The following is a 20,265-nucleotide window of genomic DNA, read 5'->3' on the forward strand; positions in this document are numbered from 1 at the left end:
TTGTTGGGGCAGTACAATATTTATTACCTTCTAGCACTTTCTACAAGGCCTCTTCTCTCCTCACACCAGAAACACCTTTGAGTCTTTCTGTCCTTTGGCTAATATTTTTTTGTTCCATGAATCAAATACAGGGTTTAGCCACTGGGTCTCATCCCCACTCCTTTCTGTGCTTGGAATTTTCCTCATGTGCTTCTAGTCAGAGATATTTCTGTACTATTTAGGCTTAGAAATTATTCCATAAATGTAATAAAATGAAAGATGAAGAGCTACCTTTTATTTATATTCCACCAAATATATGTACCTAAACATACACACTGTAAAAAACTTATTTTGCTGGTCTAGGGAGATAATACTGCTGGTAAGGCATGTGCCCTGAATGCAGTAAAACTGGATTCGATTCCCAGCACCACATATGGTTCCCATACCCCTACTAGGGATGATCACTAAGCATTGATACAGGAGTTAATCCTGAGAACAGGTGGGTATGGGCATTATCCTTAGCCCAAATATGTCAAAAAAAATAAAACTCACTTTGCAACAAAATTATTTAAGTTCCAAATCTTTTAGTACTGAAGAGATGTCTTAACAGGCTGAGCATATGCTTTGTATGAAAGAAGCCTGAGTTCAATTCTTAGCACATACAGTCTTACAAGCACCACTAGAAGCAATCCTTGAGCACTGTTTAGTATGGCCCCCCTAAACAAAACAAAGAGAAGCAATTTGGCAATAATTTGAAACAAGCCATTTCTTCTTTTCCTCTTTAAAACGAATAAATCACAGGTTTGAAAGTCAGACTGACCTCAGTCACAATTCTGTCTCAGTCACTTATTAGCTGTGCGATCTTGCAAAAGTGTCAATCATATGTCTCTATATTCATATGTAAAGTGAAAAATAATAATGCGAATCTCTGAGAGAACTCACATGGGACTTAGTGACATAATGCACATAAATTTGCATAAATATGCCTCAATAATGATGAATTTTCTCTTCGCATAAGAATCTATCTAATAAATGTGGAAAACAAGCAGTAAAATATTTTCCAGTTGCTAGCATAGCGGGTAGGGCATTTGCCTTCCACACGGCCGACCAGGGTTCGATTACTCCGCCCCTCTTGGAGAGCCCAGCAAGCTACCGAGGTTATTATACCCGCATGGCAAAGCCTGGCAAGCTACTCATGACATATTCGATATGCCAAAAACAGTAACAAATCTCACAATGGAGACTTTACCAGCGCCCACTCAAGCAAAATTGATGAACAATGGGAGGACAGTGCTACAGTGCTACAGTGGTAAACTGAAAGTATGACAATTAGGAAATACAGTTAAATGCCAAAACCCCTTACTCCTGGCTCTGTGCTCAGAGATAACTCCTGGAGTGGTCTAAGGGATAGTATGAAGTGTCAGGGATTGGACCAGAGCTGGTTGCATGCATGGGAAGCACTCTACCATTGTAAGATATCTTTCTCCAGTACAAGGTTTCTTATTGAAAACGAAAATAAATGTATACCAACCTGGATATGGATTACCAGAATCTTTGTGGATCATTAATGATAGTTAAAAAAGTAAGCTGACCATGATAAGCACCACCTTTGCGTTTGGGTTCAGTAAATATGATAATTCCCAAACATAATCTGGAGTGAAACAAAAATAAGAAACAGGGCCAGAGTGATAACACAGTGGTTAAGGTACTTACTGTGCATGTAGTCGACCCTGGTTCAATCCCAGCACCACATATAGTCTACCTTGAGCACCACACCTTTAGCACAGAACCACTGTAACCCCTGAGCACCTGCAGATGTGACCCAACCCTCCTCCCCCAAAAGATAAACAATCCTCATGACATTGAAGGAATTTTGTTTCATTTACAGAAAGTAAGAAACCACAAAACCATCTCTTAAAAGGATGGCTATTGAAAATTATCTTAATTTCTAATCTAATCTGTGAATATGATTAAATGTCTCACCAAATGTATGCCATGACAGCTTTCCTAACTATTACACTCTAAACTAAGCTTAATATTAGAAAGTCCCTTTCTGTTTATTATTACCACTAGAATTTAGCAAAAGTTTATATTCCTTTAAGTGCTGTAGACAAAAGTTGTGCTGAAATTAAACTAATCTGTCTACATGTCCTGATAAGAAAACAGGTTTATGAATCATATCCAGTAATTTTATGATTAATAACAAGATAAATTTGCTATCCTGGAATATTTTTTCAACATTTATTCTTTTAAATACAAATTTTCCTGACACCCATGCCTCATAATATTGTGCACTGAAAAAAAGACCAAAGGAAAACATTTGGGTGACATATAAAAGACAATTCATATTTATTTACTCAAGCTTTCCTATAAGAGGTTAAACAAAATGATCCCTAGTTGAAAACATTACCAAAATTTTTTTTAACATTGTTTCACATATCCCTTCCATGCCCCCCATGAGTCTCTGAATGATAAATAAGCATGGCCATCTTGACAGTGGGTTTACTGAGTTATCCAGAGGGAAAAATCTATACCAAGTTAGATATAAAGTAGTAAATGAACCTACCAATTTCCTACAAATGGAGTGGTATTTCACTGATATATTAAAATGTTCACTATCTCCCAAGACTTGTGAATCTCTTTCCAACAATTATAAAACAGACAGAGGAACTCCTATGATTCAATGACCCATTTTCCCTCAACAATTTTATTACTAAGAGATGAAGATGCAAGAGCTAGAGAGATAGTAGAGATATTATAGGGGCTAAGGCACTTTCCTTGCTTGCTGCAGCCAGGCCTGATTCTATCCCTTGTAGTACCTATGGTGCTGTGAGCACTGCCAGGTGTCACTTCTGAGCACAGCACCGAGATTGATGCCAGGGAGGTCTTTTGAGCACAGAGCACCATCAAGTGCTAAATATACATTGGATAACCATAAAATTGGTTAATATGGGGCATTTAGGTGTTTCATTTCCCAGAATTAGAAACGCCTGGCTAGGAAGCAAACTCATGCCTACATGGGAAACCAGTCTATCTAGAGAACAGTAGAATAAAGCAGATCATCCACTATGCTTATCTTCCAGCCCCTGTCTGACTCAAAAATAATGATAGGAAAAATTTATTATCTATGATTGTCCTACATCTAGGATTCCCATCTAAGTTTCCATAAGTTTTCTTAACTTAAACTCCTCTAAGTTTCCCACCCCTAATTTCCTCAGGAAAGCCCAGGTCTGGTGGTCCTCCACTGTGGTGCAAGAAGGTTACCACTTTTTCCCTAAATATGAGGTGAACAGATATCTCTGATCTCCCTTCCACTAAGAAAGAATTGCATGCAGCATCATTATATCAATATTAATGGGTGAGTGTTTGGAGAACTTGTATAGAAAGTCCTTAAGTTCCTATGGGTAATCTGAGTATATGTATGAGGGGAAAAAAGAAAACTAGGAGGGAATTATCATTTCCATACTTCTTTAAATTTAGAGGAAGTACGAGGGTAGAGGGTACATATATATATGGACATGAAGAAAAAGGGGGGATACTGGGACCCGTGGTGGTGGAAAATGGGCACTGGTGGAGGGATGGGTATTTGATCATTGTACAACTGAAATCCAAGCACAAAAATTTGTAAATCTACAACTGTACCTCGTGGTGTTTCACTAACAAAAATTTTTTAAAAATGTAAATGATGGAGAATGGGCACTGGTGGAGGGATGGGTACTGGATCATTGTATAACTGAAACCCAAGCACAAAAATTTGTAAGTCTACAACTGTATCTCACGGTGTTTCACTAATAAAAATTTTTTAAAAAGATGACAATTAAAAAAAATGAAACCTCATATAGGTTAAAAGGGAGAAATGAAACCAACTATGATGCTTTAAATGTCAGCTATCAATGAAAGACAGAAAAACTACGTGTTCCCACTGATAGAGTAAGGAAATGAGAAAAATTCTAAGCTCGGGCTATAAAGAGAGAGAAAAAGCACATTTTTAAGCATAGAAAACTTGTAACTGAAGCTAATAATTCCTGTTTAGAAAAGTCAGGGAGAAATCTGAATGCTTAAATGTTCAAGTAAATGCAGATTCAACAGAAGAGACAAAATATTCAAGCACTAGATATGGGATCTCAGCCTCCTTGCTCTTTATTGAAGTGCATGTGAGTCCCTGCTCTTCTAGGTATTCTAAGCAGTTTCCTATTCAAATTCTAAATGATGAAAGACTACAGTAAATAGAGTGTGGGGATAATTAGTGTAGGAATTGAGGAGGAAAAGATGAAAAAATGACTGGTGACGTTTATATAAGAATTCAGGAGTTCCAATTAAATACCTACCTCATACCGGGGGGCCTATCACAATCTGGATACTTAGCACATGATTTGAGTAGCAGTGGTGAAGGGAAAAAATCGGTTGAAGAGACCACATGATTCAAAATCAATACCCAATAATTCATTTTGCCACCACTGTCCTTCAAAGTCTCCCTTGGGTTTGCAAGCTCTTATTTGGTAACGTTGCCCCTCCTTTTCTGTAGTTAACACAATGGGAGCTAGCACTAAGGCTTGGGCCTTTTAAAGCAGTAAAATTGTTGCTGATGTGCATGATGATTCTGAACTATTACAAGTTTTTTTTAATAGCCGCAAACACTACTCAGTAGGATCCCACGCAACAGATAAGATATATGGTCACTCTTTTGTTTTCTAGAAATTCTCTGTGATTCAAGTCTGGCATTAGCCTTTGCACCCAAAATCAGTTCCTCCACAAATACATTTTTGTTGGTATTGTTTGACACAAAGAATACAAAGAAAGCATAATGCACAAAGGAAGTTATCACAACTCTAATGAGATTAATTTTACTGCACCCTCATTTTTTTCTGTTACCTAGTTTGATGTCCTTGCAAAGAATGTCTGCTTTTCTGATTCAACAAGAATGGCACCACTCTCTCCTACAAAGGGACCTTCCCATTCAACATAAAGAAACCTGTGACTCTTAAGAGCTGCCTGTTTTGAAAAGGTCCAGTAGTTTCCATTCCCATTTCCCAAGTTCCCAATAACAAATGAAGAATGGGATAATTCTTCACAAGGTCACATTTGAATGTTCAAATAAATTATTCCCATCACTGAGAGGCTTTCTTCAGGTTTTCTATCAGCACTACTACGTCAGTTTCTTCTTTCGTTTGCTTCTCATAGATGTCATATCTCTTCCAGTGCTGGAAAGAAGGAAAAAACAAACATGATGATGACTTTTCTAAACAAATTCTTGGAGTAGTCATGACCAGTGCTTATTTTTAGATTGCTTGCGGGGAACAATAAGTACCTGCGTTCCTATTACTTATTTGTTTATTTTTTTAGGTCACATTCGGGGTTGCTAAGGATTACACTTTCCTCTGCACTCAGGATTCACTCCTGGTGTTGCTCAGGAGAACTTCTGGGGTGCTGGGGACTGAATCTATGTCAATCCATGCAAGGAAATTGCCCTACCCACTACTCTATTTCTCAAGTCCTGTTCCTGTTATTTTTTTATCTAAAACTCTTCACATAACTAAACATTTACTGAAACAAAACAATCAGGAATTAACACTGTAGGGGTGAGAGGAAGCACACGATTGTTACACAATGTTTAAATACCTGAGAGAAATAAGTTAAAACATTCCTAAAACTGGAATCAAAGTCTATTAAAGATGTCTATGAGAATAGCTTGTTTTCCTTTAATTGGTTATAGAACCAATTTATTTTATTACCACTTAGATTTGATCACTGTTGAGATATAACAAGCTCAAAACTAAACTAGTATCTAGGAGAATAGCAATATATAAAATATCTCCCAAAGTCTCCATGCAGCTAATACTTTTGAAAAGCTTATTAATAATAGTTTCATACAATATTATTTGTGGAAATGGTGAATTATGCATATGGCAAGCTCCTTCTGAACAGAATTTGTTTGTTTCTGAAGATAAAACCCAAACCCTAATTCTTCCCTATTCCACTTAAAAACAGAAAGAAAGGGTAAAACAAGCTCAGGCCCTTCATCCATAAATTGCAACTGTTAGACTAAATCAAAGGTCAGCCTAATATTGTTTAAGGGCCAAATTCAGCATGACACCTGTTTTTGTAACTAAAGTTTATTGGCATAGAGCCACACCTACTTTTTCTGTATTGTTTGGGGCTATTTTCTTGCAATCATAGCAGAGCTGAATTGTTACGGCAGAGAGCAAATAGCTCACTAAGTCAAAAATAGTAACAAATTGGTCCTTTGTAGAAGCAGATTTCTAACCCCTAGACTATATCATTTCTAAACTCCTTAAGTTTGGTGGCCCTAAACGCACAATGAAAGAGATAAAAAAGACAGAAACTATCAACAATGACTGTTCAGGGCCAGAGCAATTGTATAACGGAAAGGACTTTTGCCTTGCATGCAGCTGACCAGGGTTCAATCCCCAGCACTCCATGTGATCCCCTGAGCCTGCCAGGAGTGATTTCTGAGCCAGGAGCACTACCAGGTATGGCCCCAAAACAAAATAAAAAAAAAAACAATGATTATTCTGTTGCCTTGGAGTTGGACTGAGCATCTCATCTTCTTTGGGGGATGGGGTGTGGGGCATTCTCCTAAGACGTCCTGAGTGGGCTTCAAGCCACTCTTGGCAATACAGGACTTGTTGCTTCTTGGGTTCTGCAGTGCTTGGGGTCACCATATACATCTTGGAAGTGCCTGGGAAGAAGCAGTACTAGGAACTGAGCCTAGAGACTCTGCATGTGGGCCTCTGCATGCATTAAGCAGATCTTTAAGACATCTTCCAAGCCCTGAGGATCCAACCTTAGAGATCAGATTTTTGTTTGCGGGCCATACCTGGTTGTGCTCAGGGCTTACTCTTGACTCTGCTCAAGGAATCACAACTCATGGGTACACATGCTCCGCTGGGAATGGAAACTGGGTCAGTTGCATGCAAGGCAAGTACCTTACCCACTGTCCTATCTCTCCAGTCCCCAAATTATTTAAATAAATTATTTACCCTGATAACTTCCAGAAATTAAAAGTATATACCGGAAATTCCAAGTATTGATAAGAATGCAAAGTAGTCCAATCATTTATATGTTATTGGTGGAAACATAAAATAGCACACCCACTACGGAAAGCGGTCTTAGAGTTTCTTATTGAATAAAACAAACACTTATAGATGACACAGAAATCCTACTCACAGGTATTTACCCAAAAGGAATGAAAACATACGTCTCAGAAAGTCCTCTACATGAATGTTTATGTAGCTTTACTCATTAAGGCATAAATCTATCTAAAGACAAATGTAATGCATGTAAACAAATGAATTGTTAAATAACCCATGGAGTATCATCCATATCATGGAATACTGTACATCAATAAAAATAAATGAATTACTGTTATGTGTAACAAATGGATAACTTTTGTTAGGGGAGGCATACCCCGTTGTACTCTGGAATTACTCCTGTCTCTGTGCTCAAGGATTATTCCTAATGGAGCCTAAGGGTCCACATGTGGTACTGGCGATCAAATTTTGGTCAACTGCCTGACCCACTGTACTTACTATCTCTACGACCCCAAAGATACACACCAATTAAACATATTATTCTGAATGAAAGATGCTGGACTAAAAATTCTATGTATTGTAAGGTCCCATTCATATAATCTTCTAGTGAAGGTAATAACACTTTTCGGGTATAAAACAAATTACTTGTTGTAAAGGTGTAGGGTCAGTGCAGGAGACTATCTGCAAACAGGCCCATGAAAATTTGAGCTGGGGGCCATGAGGCAAATGTTCTTTCTCTCGGATAAAGAGGTGAGTATAAAACTACGTAGGTTGCTGAAACGCTTCTAACTGTATACTTGGAAAGAAGAAATTTTATTGTACAGAAATCTACCAAACTTATTTCTTATTTCAGAGTCTCCTGCCCCTGTGCCTGGCTGTCCTCACCGGGGTCCCTTGGAGGGGGGAGGGTTGAGTTTCTCCCCCACCCCCACCCCGAGCAGAGCCCCAGCAGCTGAGGACCTCCGGAGCCAGCCACGGTCATGCTGGGACCACTCTCCACACATCCGGACGGGCCTCATGCATGAAAGAACTGGCAGAGGAACCCAGGCATGTGGGTCCCGGGGCTGAGGTCTCCAAGGCTACTCGGACTGGGACTGGGCCTTCTCCAACCAGACCCCCCATCTTCCAGTAGGTAGGCGTCACACCCACCAGCTGCCGCCAGCGCCAGGTTAGTCCCATCAATGGCCAAGACGCAGACTATAAAACCCAGCTCCCGGAAGCGGTTGGGAGAAAGTTAGGGATGGAAATACATATTTTTTTTTAATCTACCCAAATGCTACAATAAGAAAGTAGGAAATTTTAGTAGGAATTCTAAGAAAAAGTACACATACATGCTATCCAAAGGAGATAAAGTAGTGAGAGGGAAGGAACCTTGGGTCATTGGACACTTATGCTGGTGGTGGGGTTTGAGGAGTGAATGTCCTCAAAACTCAGTTATTAACAGCTTTGTAAGAAACATAGTAAAGCAATAACAAATAGTGAAAGACAACAGAACCAGATAATTGGTTTACACAACTGAGCTTACTAAGGACAGGGGATGGAGGGTGGACATGAGGAGACTCTGAAACAATGGTGGAGGGAAGCAGACACTGGTAGAACCTGTAGCGCTGGAACACAGAATGCACAAAATCCTCTCATGAACAGTACTGTAAATCACAGCGTTTCAAATAAAACAAAGAATTTAAAACTGCAACCATTTTTCAAATAGAAAAAGTTAATAATCACTTTAATAAAAACTTTTAAGTGCACAAAGTTCGTCTTTATGAAACCCATATGCAAATGATTTCCCAATGAACCCCAGAATATGAATGGATGGCAACAAACAGAGATTGCAACAAGAGTGCAATGGTATCAGCTAAGGCACTTTATGGAGAGGAATTTAGTGGGTGAATCTCATATTTCTGAAAAGTCTGTAATAATTCACTCAGGGGAGTTGTATTGACTCAAGTGATAAAGCACATACATGCCTTGCATGTGTGCAGCCCTTGGTCCCAATCCCAGCAACATATGGCCCCTTGATCATTGCCAGATATGGACCCCACAACAGTTTTTCTCATTATTAAAAAGTTATTATAAATTCATATAATCTTCAGCTAGCTATTTATGAACAACTGAAACTGGCAGGAGATTGTACCTCCAAAGCTAACTAAAGGCAAAAGCTCCACAGAACTGCCTAGGAACCATCTGGCCCCAGGAACTCTAAACATTCAAAGCCTCTTTCAGGGGACAGGGAAAGAACACAAAGGGCTAGATCTCTGCATATCAATGACCCTTAGTGCGATTCCTGCCTGGTGTACCACATGGCCTCCTCAGACCCTATTGCTGAGAGATATCCCTCCATCACCACCAAAATAAGAAATCCTCTAAAACCAAAGCTTCCTTCCAGGGCATTGTTGCTCTATGAGGACCAAGTGGTGGGAATTGACAGACTCCACACCGGCCAGGGCACAAGCAAGACAAAACTAGCAGAAATCCAAATACAATTAGTCGTGGTAGCTACATAAATAGAGCCAGGTGATTTCAAAAAGGAATTTACCCTAATTTTGAAAATTCTAAAAATAATTGCAAATCAAACTCTGTAACCAGGAAATTAGGAGAGAGGAACCCAGGCTACATCAAACCTTCATTTGAAACTCCTGACAAGCTGCAGACATAAGTTATAAGTTATAAGTTATATCAGACTGTGTACAAGCTTTGCAGGCCAGGTTCTATGTCCAGCAACACTTGTTCCTCCTAGTATAGATGAGAGTGATCGCTGAACATTGATTCAGGAGTAGTCTTTGAGCAATACTGGCTGTGTCCCCAAGCAAATATAAATAAATTAAACTAAAAACAAAACCTCAGAGAAACTAATCCCATGTACCAGCAAGTACCAAAATAATATCTTCACAGAATTAAAGCCATAAAGAGGTGTCCTCAAAACAGACGAAAGTTATTTAAAATTGTCATCTTGAGTTCAATTACAATGCTGTACAATATGGAAAAATGTACATGAGAGGAAGGAGAATATAGTTTTGATTCAGTATATTTCAGAAATGACTCAGGAAAAATATAAATAAAATTATCATTTTAGAAATTACGTCTAAGATACGGGGACAACAGGCAAATAGACACACAAATTATGGGACTGGAAATATAATACAGGGGATAAGGCGCTTATGTAGTACGTAGCTGACCCTAGTTTAAACCCTGGCACTGGCCAAATTGCATCCACAGGACGCTGCACTAAACCTCCTGCTTAGCTTGCCAACTGCTGCTTCTGCAACCTCCTGAGTAAGGAAGTCCCACAAAACACAAAACACCAGATATATTTTTAGAGAAACAGAAGATGAAAGGGAGGATCTTCATTAATCTTCAAATAATGAAGCTGGAAGAAATTTATTCTAAAAGAATTTGCAAACGTCAGGTAAAGGCAAGGAGAACAAGGGAATAAAGTCTATAAGGCAAGAAATTTTACAGAAATTTAAAAAAATATGAAACTGCATGCTAAAGGACACAACACACACCTGGCAACCTCCATACCAAGACATTCTGCTGAAATGAATGAAATGAACACAAAAGACTTTGCGACATCCATACCAAAAATATCAAGTGCTTCAATACAGAAAGAAAATTACACTGCTGGCTGACTTTGACAGCATTTTAGACCAGGAGAAAATGGTGACATAAAGACACCCAAAGCAAGAACATTTGTCTCAGATTTTACATCCAGACCTTGTTAATTGTTAATGCAGCAATCCACATCCATGTGTAAATTGGATAAATGTTGGTCCCATTACTCTTTTTTCTGGGACAAATTTTAGAGCTTTAAACCACCAATTTGACTGCAAAGACATCGATGTAAAAGTCTAGTGCTGAGCATAAAATTAAAAAACCCACATGGAATTCTGGCTGAGAACTAGGGGAAGGGGGAGACAGTACAGGAGCTAGGGTGGTACTGAAGTTATATGCAGCCAACCCTGATTTAATCACTGGCATTACATGGTCCTCCAAGCACTGTCACTTGGAGTTTTGTAGACCCTTGAGCATTTCTGGGTATGGCACTGGGAGGCCTCCAAGCACAGCCAATGTGCTCCTGGAGTTCCCTCATACCACAGGGACCAAGCAGCTCCTTATCTCTACATTGGGAATTACTGGGAATGGTCACCTGACTCCCTTAGTACTGCTTGGAGGGCCCCCAAAATATACGAATTGGGGGTCTGGAGTGATAGCATGGCATGTAGGGCATTTGCCTTGCATGCAGCCAACCTGGGTTCAATTCCCAGCATCCCATATGGTCCCCCGAGCACTGCCAGGAGTAGTTCCTGGGTGCAAGAGCCAGGAGTAACCCCTGTGTATCACCGGGTGTGACCCAAAAAGCAAAATATATGTATGTATGTATATTATTAAAAGTTATTATAAATTCATATAATCATATATATGTATAAATTGGGAGATATGGCTCATTGGTAAGGTACATGACACGTATGTGTGAAACCCTGGATTTCATCCCTGGCATCACTCCACACCAATAAATGCATATGTGATTCTCAACGCTGCAATAAGTGTGACTCTTCAGCCCTGCAACAATAACAAAAATAAAATAAAAGTTTTTTTCAAAAAATTAAGGAGCTGGATAAACAGATTAAGGGACAGTAACTCATTCTTTGCATGGAAAAGCTCTTTGTTCAATCCCTGATACCACATGGTCACAAGTACAGCTAGGAGTGACCCCTGAACACTGAGCATGGAGTGGTCTCTGAGAACTGCTGATTAAATATAAACAAATATGATTAAAATAAACATGAAGAATAAATGTGGCAAAATATGGAAAAATAAGTTTTTCCATGGAGAACTTAAACATGGAGAATAAATGTGGCAAAAATATGGAAAAACTTATTTTCAGTAATAACAAAAATTATTTTATAATTTGTCAAAATTTCAGAAATGCTTTTAGTTTCACAATAATTTATTCATTTATTTTAAATAAAAACAAATAGGAAGAATTTATTAAAACAATATTAAATTTCTATGATAAAGATACAACTACCATACAATTCAGAAATTCTACTCCTAGGTATCTTTCCTAAGAATTAAAAAAACTAAATGTTTTCTCTTTAAATAGCCTTTTAATTTTTATTTATTTCTATTTTTTTATTGATGGAGGTGCTGTGATTTATAATACTGTTAATGTGATTTATAATACTATTAATGATGGTTTCACTGTGCATAATTTTAACACTACAGCCATCACCAGTGTATCAGTTATTGAGAGTTGATAGCTGAGCTTTTAAAAAGTTTTTTATTAGAGAAGTGTGATTAACAAAATTACTGACAGTCACATTTAGGCATGTAATATTTCAACATCAATCAAACCACCAGTGTCAACTTCCTTCCACCAGTGTTCCCCATATTCCCACCCCCACCTCCCACCTGCTACCTTGACACGCACATTTCAAAATTTGGTGTTTGTAGTTTAGGTCTCACGTTTTCAGTGTTGTTAAGTCTGTGCTTTGAATATACAGCTATACTACTCTCCTGCATTACTGATATAATCTAGACCCTCTGTCCCCTGTTCCCTCATTATTTCACTTTCTCATCTTATTCTTTATTTCTCTATTTCTTTCCTTCTTCTCCCAAAATATAGGGACAAACTAAAGAGGGAAAAGCTTAGAAAAATGTCTGACATACAGAAAAAAGTCCATTAAGTATGAAGAATATATTTTTGTTAGCATTCCATTTATCAATAAAAAAGTGTTTGCATTTTTCTCCACTCTTCAGATAACAATGTTAGTGATATGTGGGTTGTCAGGTTATAGTGATTTTCTGTTTCTCTTTCGGTTATGTATATTTCTCACTTCTCTAATATATATATATATATATATGGTATGTTTCAAAGAAAGCTATCTTAATTTTTAAATGCACCATGAAAATTACACTTTCATTGGCTTCTGATCTCAGACTCAATGCCAAGCTGTGATGGACAGAAAGAAAATCAATCTGTTTTAACACAGTAGACACTGCAGCAGAAACAGCTTCCAGGAATATATTAATTGGAGAAATAGCCTTTTTCACTCTTAAAACATAGATAATTCTTATCTTCACTATCCATCAGCATCCTGGCCTTTCTCTGAGCCTCCTATAAATATTTCCATATAAGAAAAAAGGAACAAAGTATGTAAAATTAGATGCCCACAAAATTACCAATCCATAATTCAATTCAAACACTGCCAATTTTTATCAAAGGTAATCAACCACAGAATGATGACCAATGGTAAAAAAAAAAAATCAAAGATGAAAAAATAAGAAGAGGCCAGCTCAACTTGCTTTGCGTTGTTAGTCACCTAATTTGAGAAACAGTGTGTTCTGCATGCTTTTCTATTTTCAAGCAATAAACAAATTTTGAAACAGCATGGAACATCAAGTCTCAATTTAAGCGAGTTTCTTCAGTGAATTCTCCAGAAGTAAAGAGGGCCTCAAGCCTGTTAGCATCTTGCAAAATAACAAACCTTTCATATACAAGGCCCCAGCCCCTTTACTAGCCCTATTGTCTTCAGATCACATTCTAACACTCACCACAGGGAGTCACATCATGTGAACCACCTATTCTCATGCTTTACAAACCAGTACAGTGTTCAGCAATCTCAGTTTGATCCCCAGCACTGTATAGGTTCCCCCCAAGCACCACCAGGAGTAAGCTCTGAGCATCTTTGGGTGTGACCCCAAACCACCACCCCTCAAAAAAATACAAATCAATGCAGGGGCCAGAGTGATAGTACAGTAGGCACAATGCATTCCCTGAATGTGGTTCAATCCTCGGCACTCCATATGGTCAGATCTCTGAAGCCACCAGGAATGATGCCTGAGTGCAGAGTTAGAAATAATCCCTGAGCATCACTTAGTGTGGCTCTCACGACCAAAAAACCCCCAAATGTATATGGGGTTGAGGGGTAGGAAAGATAGAATAGAGACCAGTATGACAATAATAGCTGGGGGTGATCACATTGGACAAAATCTGAGGGCTAAAGGTAGGTAAAGGGATTTTCTTGATAACCTTTCAGTATGAATATTGCAAACCACACAGCCAAAAAGCAGAGAGAGTGAGAGAGAGAGAGAGGGGGAGAAGAAAAGTGTCTGCCATAGAGGTAGACAGGAGGTGGGGGTTGGGGGTGATGGGAGGGAACCTGGCGACACTGATGCTGGGAAATATACACTGATGGAGGGATGGGTGTTGGAATACTGTATGACTGAACTCCAATCATGAACAGCTTTGTAAGGATCTATCTCACAGTGATTCAATTAAAAAGTTAAAGAAAAAACAAATCTATGCAACAGCATAGGGGCCTGGGAGTGTGGCCAAAAGCAGAATGCCTCTTTGCATGTGTGAGGCTATGAGTTTCATACCCAGCACTGCCTGGCATAATCCTTGGGGACACAAAAAATATATGACATCTGGGTATACCACCAAGTGTATCAGCATGATAACTTATTGAGTGAGCCAGGCAATCAAGTGTGCAACCTCTAAATATCATACCAAGTGCAATACCAAAAAGGAGTAAGAAAAAAGAAGCTTTGGAGGCTGGCGTTGAGACCACACCTGGTGGAGCTCACAGTTCTGTGCTCAGGAATAGTGAACACAGTTCACAGTGAGCACAGTTAACAGTGAACACAGTTCACACACAGTTCACAGTGAGCACAGTTCTGTGCTCAGGAACAGCACCAAGTTGTGCTGGGGAATCGTATGTGGTGCTAGAAATCAAACTCAGTCCTCCTGCATGCAAAGCATGTGCTCAGTCCATTGAGCCACATTTCTAGGTCAATGGTAGGGTGGAAGAAATAATGTACACTGCACCTTTAAAGATAACTAGTTCAACACAGTGTAGAGAAGGCAAACTTAGTATCATTTGATATGGCTATTATTTTTCAATGTCTCACTTTTTATTTTTAAAATTTTTAAATTTTATTTTATAAAGTAGTTCACAATATCTGATTACATTTAATATTCAAGCACAAATCCCACCACTATAAACTGTCCCACCACCATATTTTGGGTTTCCACCCCACACCCCAGCCTCTGCCCCAAAGCAGAACTGAAATAATTTATTTTGTATTGTTTGTTACGAATAAATCGCTGAAAATGTTCCAAAAATCTTTCCTTAGAGGATAGAGTGTGGAGGTTGTTGTATTTCACCCAGGAGCCATGAAGCCCTTCTCTAAGAGATTGCTAATGTGTTGTTAAGGGTTTAGAGCATTGTGTGCATATATATATGTATACACACATATATACATATATACATATACATACACACATATATACTTTACATATATATATACATATATATGTGCACGGTCACGGTCACGGTACTCCCGTTGTTCATCAATTTGCTCGAGTGGGCCCAGTAACGTCTCCATTGTGACACTTGTTACTGTGTTTGGCATATAGAATACATCTCGCATAGCTTGCCAGGCTCTGCCATGCGGGCGAGATACTCTCGGGAGCTTGCCGGGCTCTCCGAGAGGGGTGGAGGAATTGAACTCGGGTCGGCCATATTGGCTGCCTGCAAGGCAAACGCCCTACCGCTGTGCTATCGCTCCAGCCCCATATATGTAAAAATATATTTCCTTCTAAGATTAGTTTCCTTCTACTTTAAACCTCATCAAATGTGGGGAACTACTCTTGGAGTGTTAGTGGTGTGAGGTGAGATTTGCAGGCACATGGTCCAAGGATAGTTTTACTCATGGGTGAGGCTCGGCCCAAGTGTGTGGAGAGCAGCCATAAGCATGGTGGAGGTTGAGTTCTGGCGGTTTTCGGCTGTCAGGGATGGGTCCCTTTGGGCAGAGAGGGGCTTCACCCGCCTTCCTCCAGGGGCTTCACCCGCCTTCCTCTGGGGTGCCCCTTATGAAACAGTCTGGCACAAGGTCCGGTGGTATGGCTATGGTGTGTTGTTTTATGCTCTCTTCCTGGTGAGAAGAAGAATGACTCTCTGTATCATGGTCATTGATGAGATTACCTGGCACCAGCCAGATGTGGCTTCTGGGTGTGACTACCAAGTTTCTGGAAATGTGGGGGCACATGGGTAGAGGTCACCCATTCTTGGTTCTGTTGAACCCGGAGTTTTCAGTCACAAGTTCCGCATACCTGGGTTTTCTGCAGATTAACTCATGGGTGACGCTCAACTCAGACTGAGCATGTGGAGAGTGGCCGTGAGCACGGTGGCGGTTAAGTTCTGGAGGTTTTCAGCTGCTGGGCTTGGGTCCCTTGGTGTGGGGAGGGGCCTCACTAGCCTCCTTCTGGGATGCCCCAAATTAAACAATGGCTCACGTTTTAGAATGATCGCACAGCGGGTAGGGCGTTCGCCTTACAAGCGGCCAACATGGCCGACCCGAGGTCGATTCCTCCGCCCCTCTCGGAGAGACCGGCAAGCTACTGAGAGTATTCGATATGCCAGACACAGTAACAACAAAGTCTCCAATGGAGACGTTACTGGGCCCGCTCGAGCAAATCGACGATCAACGGGAGGGCCTTTACCTTTACCTTTACCTTAATACTGACTTAGAAACTTGTATATATTTTTATGTTTAGAGATACACTGTTAGTCACACCAGTATCCATCATCTAAAAGCAATGGGGAATTTCCCCCTTAGACTGAGACTCAGTCACTTCAAGATTCACTGACTTCTAATTTTGTTACTGCAGTGACCTTTCTTTGGGCTAGTCCTGGAGAAGGTTTTCTCTGGTTCCTCAGTAACCCCAACTTGAAAGTTAGGGATACGAGTTTGTTTATTTTGGGGATTTTTCGGGGGAGGGAGTCTTTTGCTTGTTTTTCTGGTGAAGCAAGATAGTTTTAATTGAAACTTATTCAGAAAAATATGAGAGGAGTGAAAGAGAGAAGTATGTGTTCCAGAAAGGACACGGGCTTCTCCAGATTGGGAATAAGCAAGCAAAGTAGCATAGAGACAGGCAACTACAATATGTATTCGTGGGAGAACATGGGAATCTAGATTTTTGAAAATTTTAAATTAAACACTTAAACATGTAAACATTCACCTCACTGGATAACCTCTTGGGCCATGTTCATTCTCCAATGCATTGCTTCAATAAGTTTAAGGTTAGGTTTTCTGTGGCCTATATAGTTCAATTTAGGAGGATTGCTGTCACATAGAAAAAGATTCTTTGGTTGAAAAGCAAAGATGAATATTTGTTCTATTACCCTTGCCCCTGGCTGGTACTTTATTATACTTTTCATTTTAAAACCTGATTTTATTTAATGGTCTGCAACCACCACAAACAAAAACATTTTATGCTTTTAGTCGCCTGTCTTGTCATTGTCGCCACCTCACTAAATTAGAGAATTATCTGATTCATTGGGACAACCTATTATCCTCTAGACAGCAAATTGGAAAAAAGCAATTTCCCCATCTCTGGGAAAGATAATTGATCTGATTTTGCTGTCGGTGTTACCATCTTTTACGCTATCACCCAGGCTGAAAACCTTGAGGTTATTTTTCTCTGGACCCACTCCTCTCTTTTACCACCCACACTGAGTCACCAACTCCTAATGAGTTTCCTTTAATAATGTCTCTTGCATCAATCTCCTGATACCACCTAAGATCAAGTCCCTATTATCTCTCAGACCTTCATGACAACAGTATTCTTTTTTCCCTTAATGACTGTACAGAGTTTCTTTTTATTATAAGAGTAATATGGGCTTATTAGAGGCAATTTGGAAAATTTTCAGAATAGTAGAGCGTATCAATTATATGCAATCACTCTGCCCAGAGGCCCAGAGAGAATAATTTTCTTCCACTCATTGTTCTAGTTTCATGCTACTACTTTTTTGAAAACTAGGATTATAATAGACTAAATAGTTATATGTTTTTTACTTTTATGTCATGAGTATTTAGCTACGACATTAAATTCTTTAATACCCTGAAATTATTTTCCTTCCATCCCTTCTTCCCTCTTTTTTTGGAGGGGGGAGTTAAGGATCAAAATTTGAGTTTTAGACATGAACTCTATCACTTAGGTAAATACTTAGCCCCAAACTCAAGAAGATAACTTTTTAGAAACAAATTCTGAACCAGTATGGAATTAATTTGTTTCTAATTCTAATGTTGCAACAAATGCTGCATTGATCATCCTTGTGCCATAATTGGATTATGTAATTACAACAAAAGCCTGAAATTTTAATTATGGGGTCAGAGATTCTTCTTCCACTTTAGTGAACTGCCTTCCAGAAAAATATATATATACCATTTTACTGACTCACCAGCAGGGTATATAGAATGCCAGTTTCCCTATTCACTTGTTAACTCTGGACATTAAATCAGTTTTGATTTCTTTTGTTTTTAGGCTCACTCAGGGGTGCTTGGGAATTAATCCTGTCTCTTTGCTCAGGAATCACTGCTGGCAGGGCTGGGAAACCATGTGGGAAAACAGGGGTCAACCCAGGGTCAACTATGCAAGAAAAGAACCCTACCTGCTGTACTATCAATCAAGCCCTGTTCTGAAGGTTATTTGCCTTAGAGCTCCCTGTAGTATTGCCAGGGGTGATCCCTGAGAAAGAGGTAGGAGAACCCTCTGAGCATCATGGGTATGGCACAAAGAACCACCAAAAAAATTACCACCTCAATACCTTTCCATATAAGTGTAGCTACAAAATGACTCCCAATTTTTTTCCCAGAACTCCATTCCCCAACCTGCTATTTCTAACACAGAAGCTGTTAGAAGCTTATAAGGCTACTGATGATATGCAGCCTTGTCCTCAAAGTGAGAACTCTCAAATAAGTCCTGTGCCCAAGTCACTTTTCTGTCCACTGATGTTGTGAATGTAGTAGTGACTGAACCTCACCTATAAAATGGTCCAAACAGCAGCTACACTTCAAGGAGTTATAAGGATTCAATAATGGACATTATAAAGCACTTTCCACACTTTCTGGCACAGAACAAACTTCCACTAAGAAGTTTCAGTAGCAGGGGGAGCAATTACACAATTTTCAACGTGCAGCAGCAATTGACATGGCAAATGGAAGAAAGCACATGACAGAGCTAACCTGAAGGACAATATTCTATAGCAGTGATTTACAGAGTGTGATTCGCAGACTCTAATGCCAGGCTAGGAATCACCTGTGAGATTCTTTTTTTTTTTTTTTTGGTTTGGTTTAGATTTTTTTTTGGATTTACTACACACCATAATTCAATGTTTGTCTTTTTCCTTTGAATCCCTTCACAAAGCTCTGTTTGCATAAATGACAAGATTCTGTTTTTTATTGTGTAGTAGTATTCCATTGTGTATATATACCACATCTTTATCCAATCATTTATTTGTGTCTTCATTTCCTTTTTTAAATTATGATTAGTGAAACACCATGAGGTACAGTTGTAGACTTACAAATTTTTGTGCTTGGGTTTCAGTTATACAATGATTGAGTACCCATCCCTCCAGTGCTCCCAGTATCCCTCCCACCCCCCATCCCTCCCATTCCACCCCACCTCTGTGACAGGGCATTCCCTTTTGTTCTCTCTCTCCTTTTGGGTGCTAGGGTTTGCAAAAGAGGCATTAAGTGGCAATCATGTTTGGTCTATAGTCTACTTTCAGCATGCATCTCCCAACATGGGAGGATTCTCCCAACACTCTTTACTTGGTGCTCCCTTCTATATCTGAGCTGACTTTTCCCCTAGCATGTCCGGCTGGCCTCTGGCCATAGAGTAAACCTCCTGGTACTTATCTCGGTTATTCTTGGGTGTTAGTCTCCTAATTTGTTACTCTGTGTTCCCCAGATGAATGCAATATTTCTATGTCTGTCCCTCTCTTTCTGACTCATTTCACTTAGCATAATTCTTTCCATGTAGTACCACTTGTATGTAAATTTCATGACTTCATCTTTTCTAACAGCTGCATAGTACTCCATTGTGTAAATGTATCAAAGTTTCTTTAACCAGTCATCTGTTCTCGGGCATTCAGATTTTTTCCAGATTTTTGCTATTGTGTACAGTGCAGCAATGAACATATAAGAGCAGATGTCACTTCGACTATACTTTTATGCCTCTCCAGGATATATTCCCAGGAGGGTATTGTTGGGTCAAATAGGAGTTCAATTTCTAGTTTCTTCAGAATCGTCCATACTGTTTTCCAAAAGGGCTGAACCAGTCGGCATTCCCACCAGCAGTGAAGGAGGGTCCCTTTCTCGCCACATCTGCGCCAACACCGGTTCACCTGTGAGATTCTTAAACATGGAAAGTTCTGAAACCAAT

General features: G+C 39.5%; 1 protein-coding gene across 2 annotated transcripts in view; it reads right to left on the reverse strand.

Moving 5' to 3' along the window:
• Positions 1 to 2,304: 2,304 nt before the first annotated feature.
• IL13RA1 (interleukin 13 receptor subunit alpha 1) overlaps positions 2,305 to 20,265 on the reverse strand; it is a 91,759-nt gene continuing 73,798 nt past the window's right edge. The window contains exons 11-12 of one of the 2 annotated variants that reach the window (XM_056125845.1): positions 6,818 to 6,885; positions 5,137 to 5,180 (exon numbers count right to left, since the gene is read on the reverse strand). In XM_056125845.1, coding sequence (XP_055981820.1) covers positions 6,859 to 6,885 — 27 coding nt within the window. In that variant the 3' untranslated portion in view covers positions 5,137 to 5,180; positions 6,818 to 6,858. Of the gene's footprint in view, positions 5,181 to 6,817; positions 6,886 to 20,265 lie in introns of both variants that reach the window. The other variant, XM_056125844.1, reaches the window with a different exon arrangement.

The sequence above is a fragment of the Sorex fumeus genome, unplaced genomic scaffold, assembly GCF_029834395.1.
Source record: "Sorex fumeus unplaced genomic scaffold, SorFum_2.1 ptg000058l, whole genome shotgun sequence".
NCBI lineage: Eukaryota > Metazoa > Chordata > Mammalia > Eulipotyphla > Soricidae > Sorex > Sorex fumeus.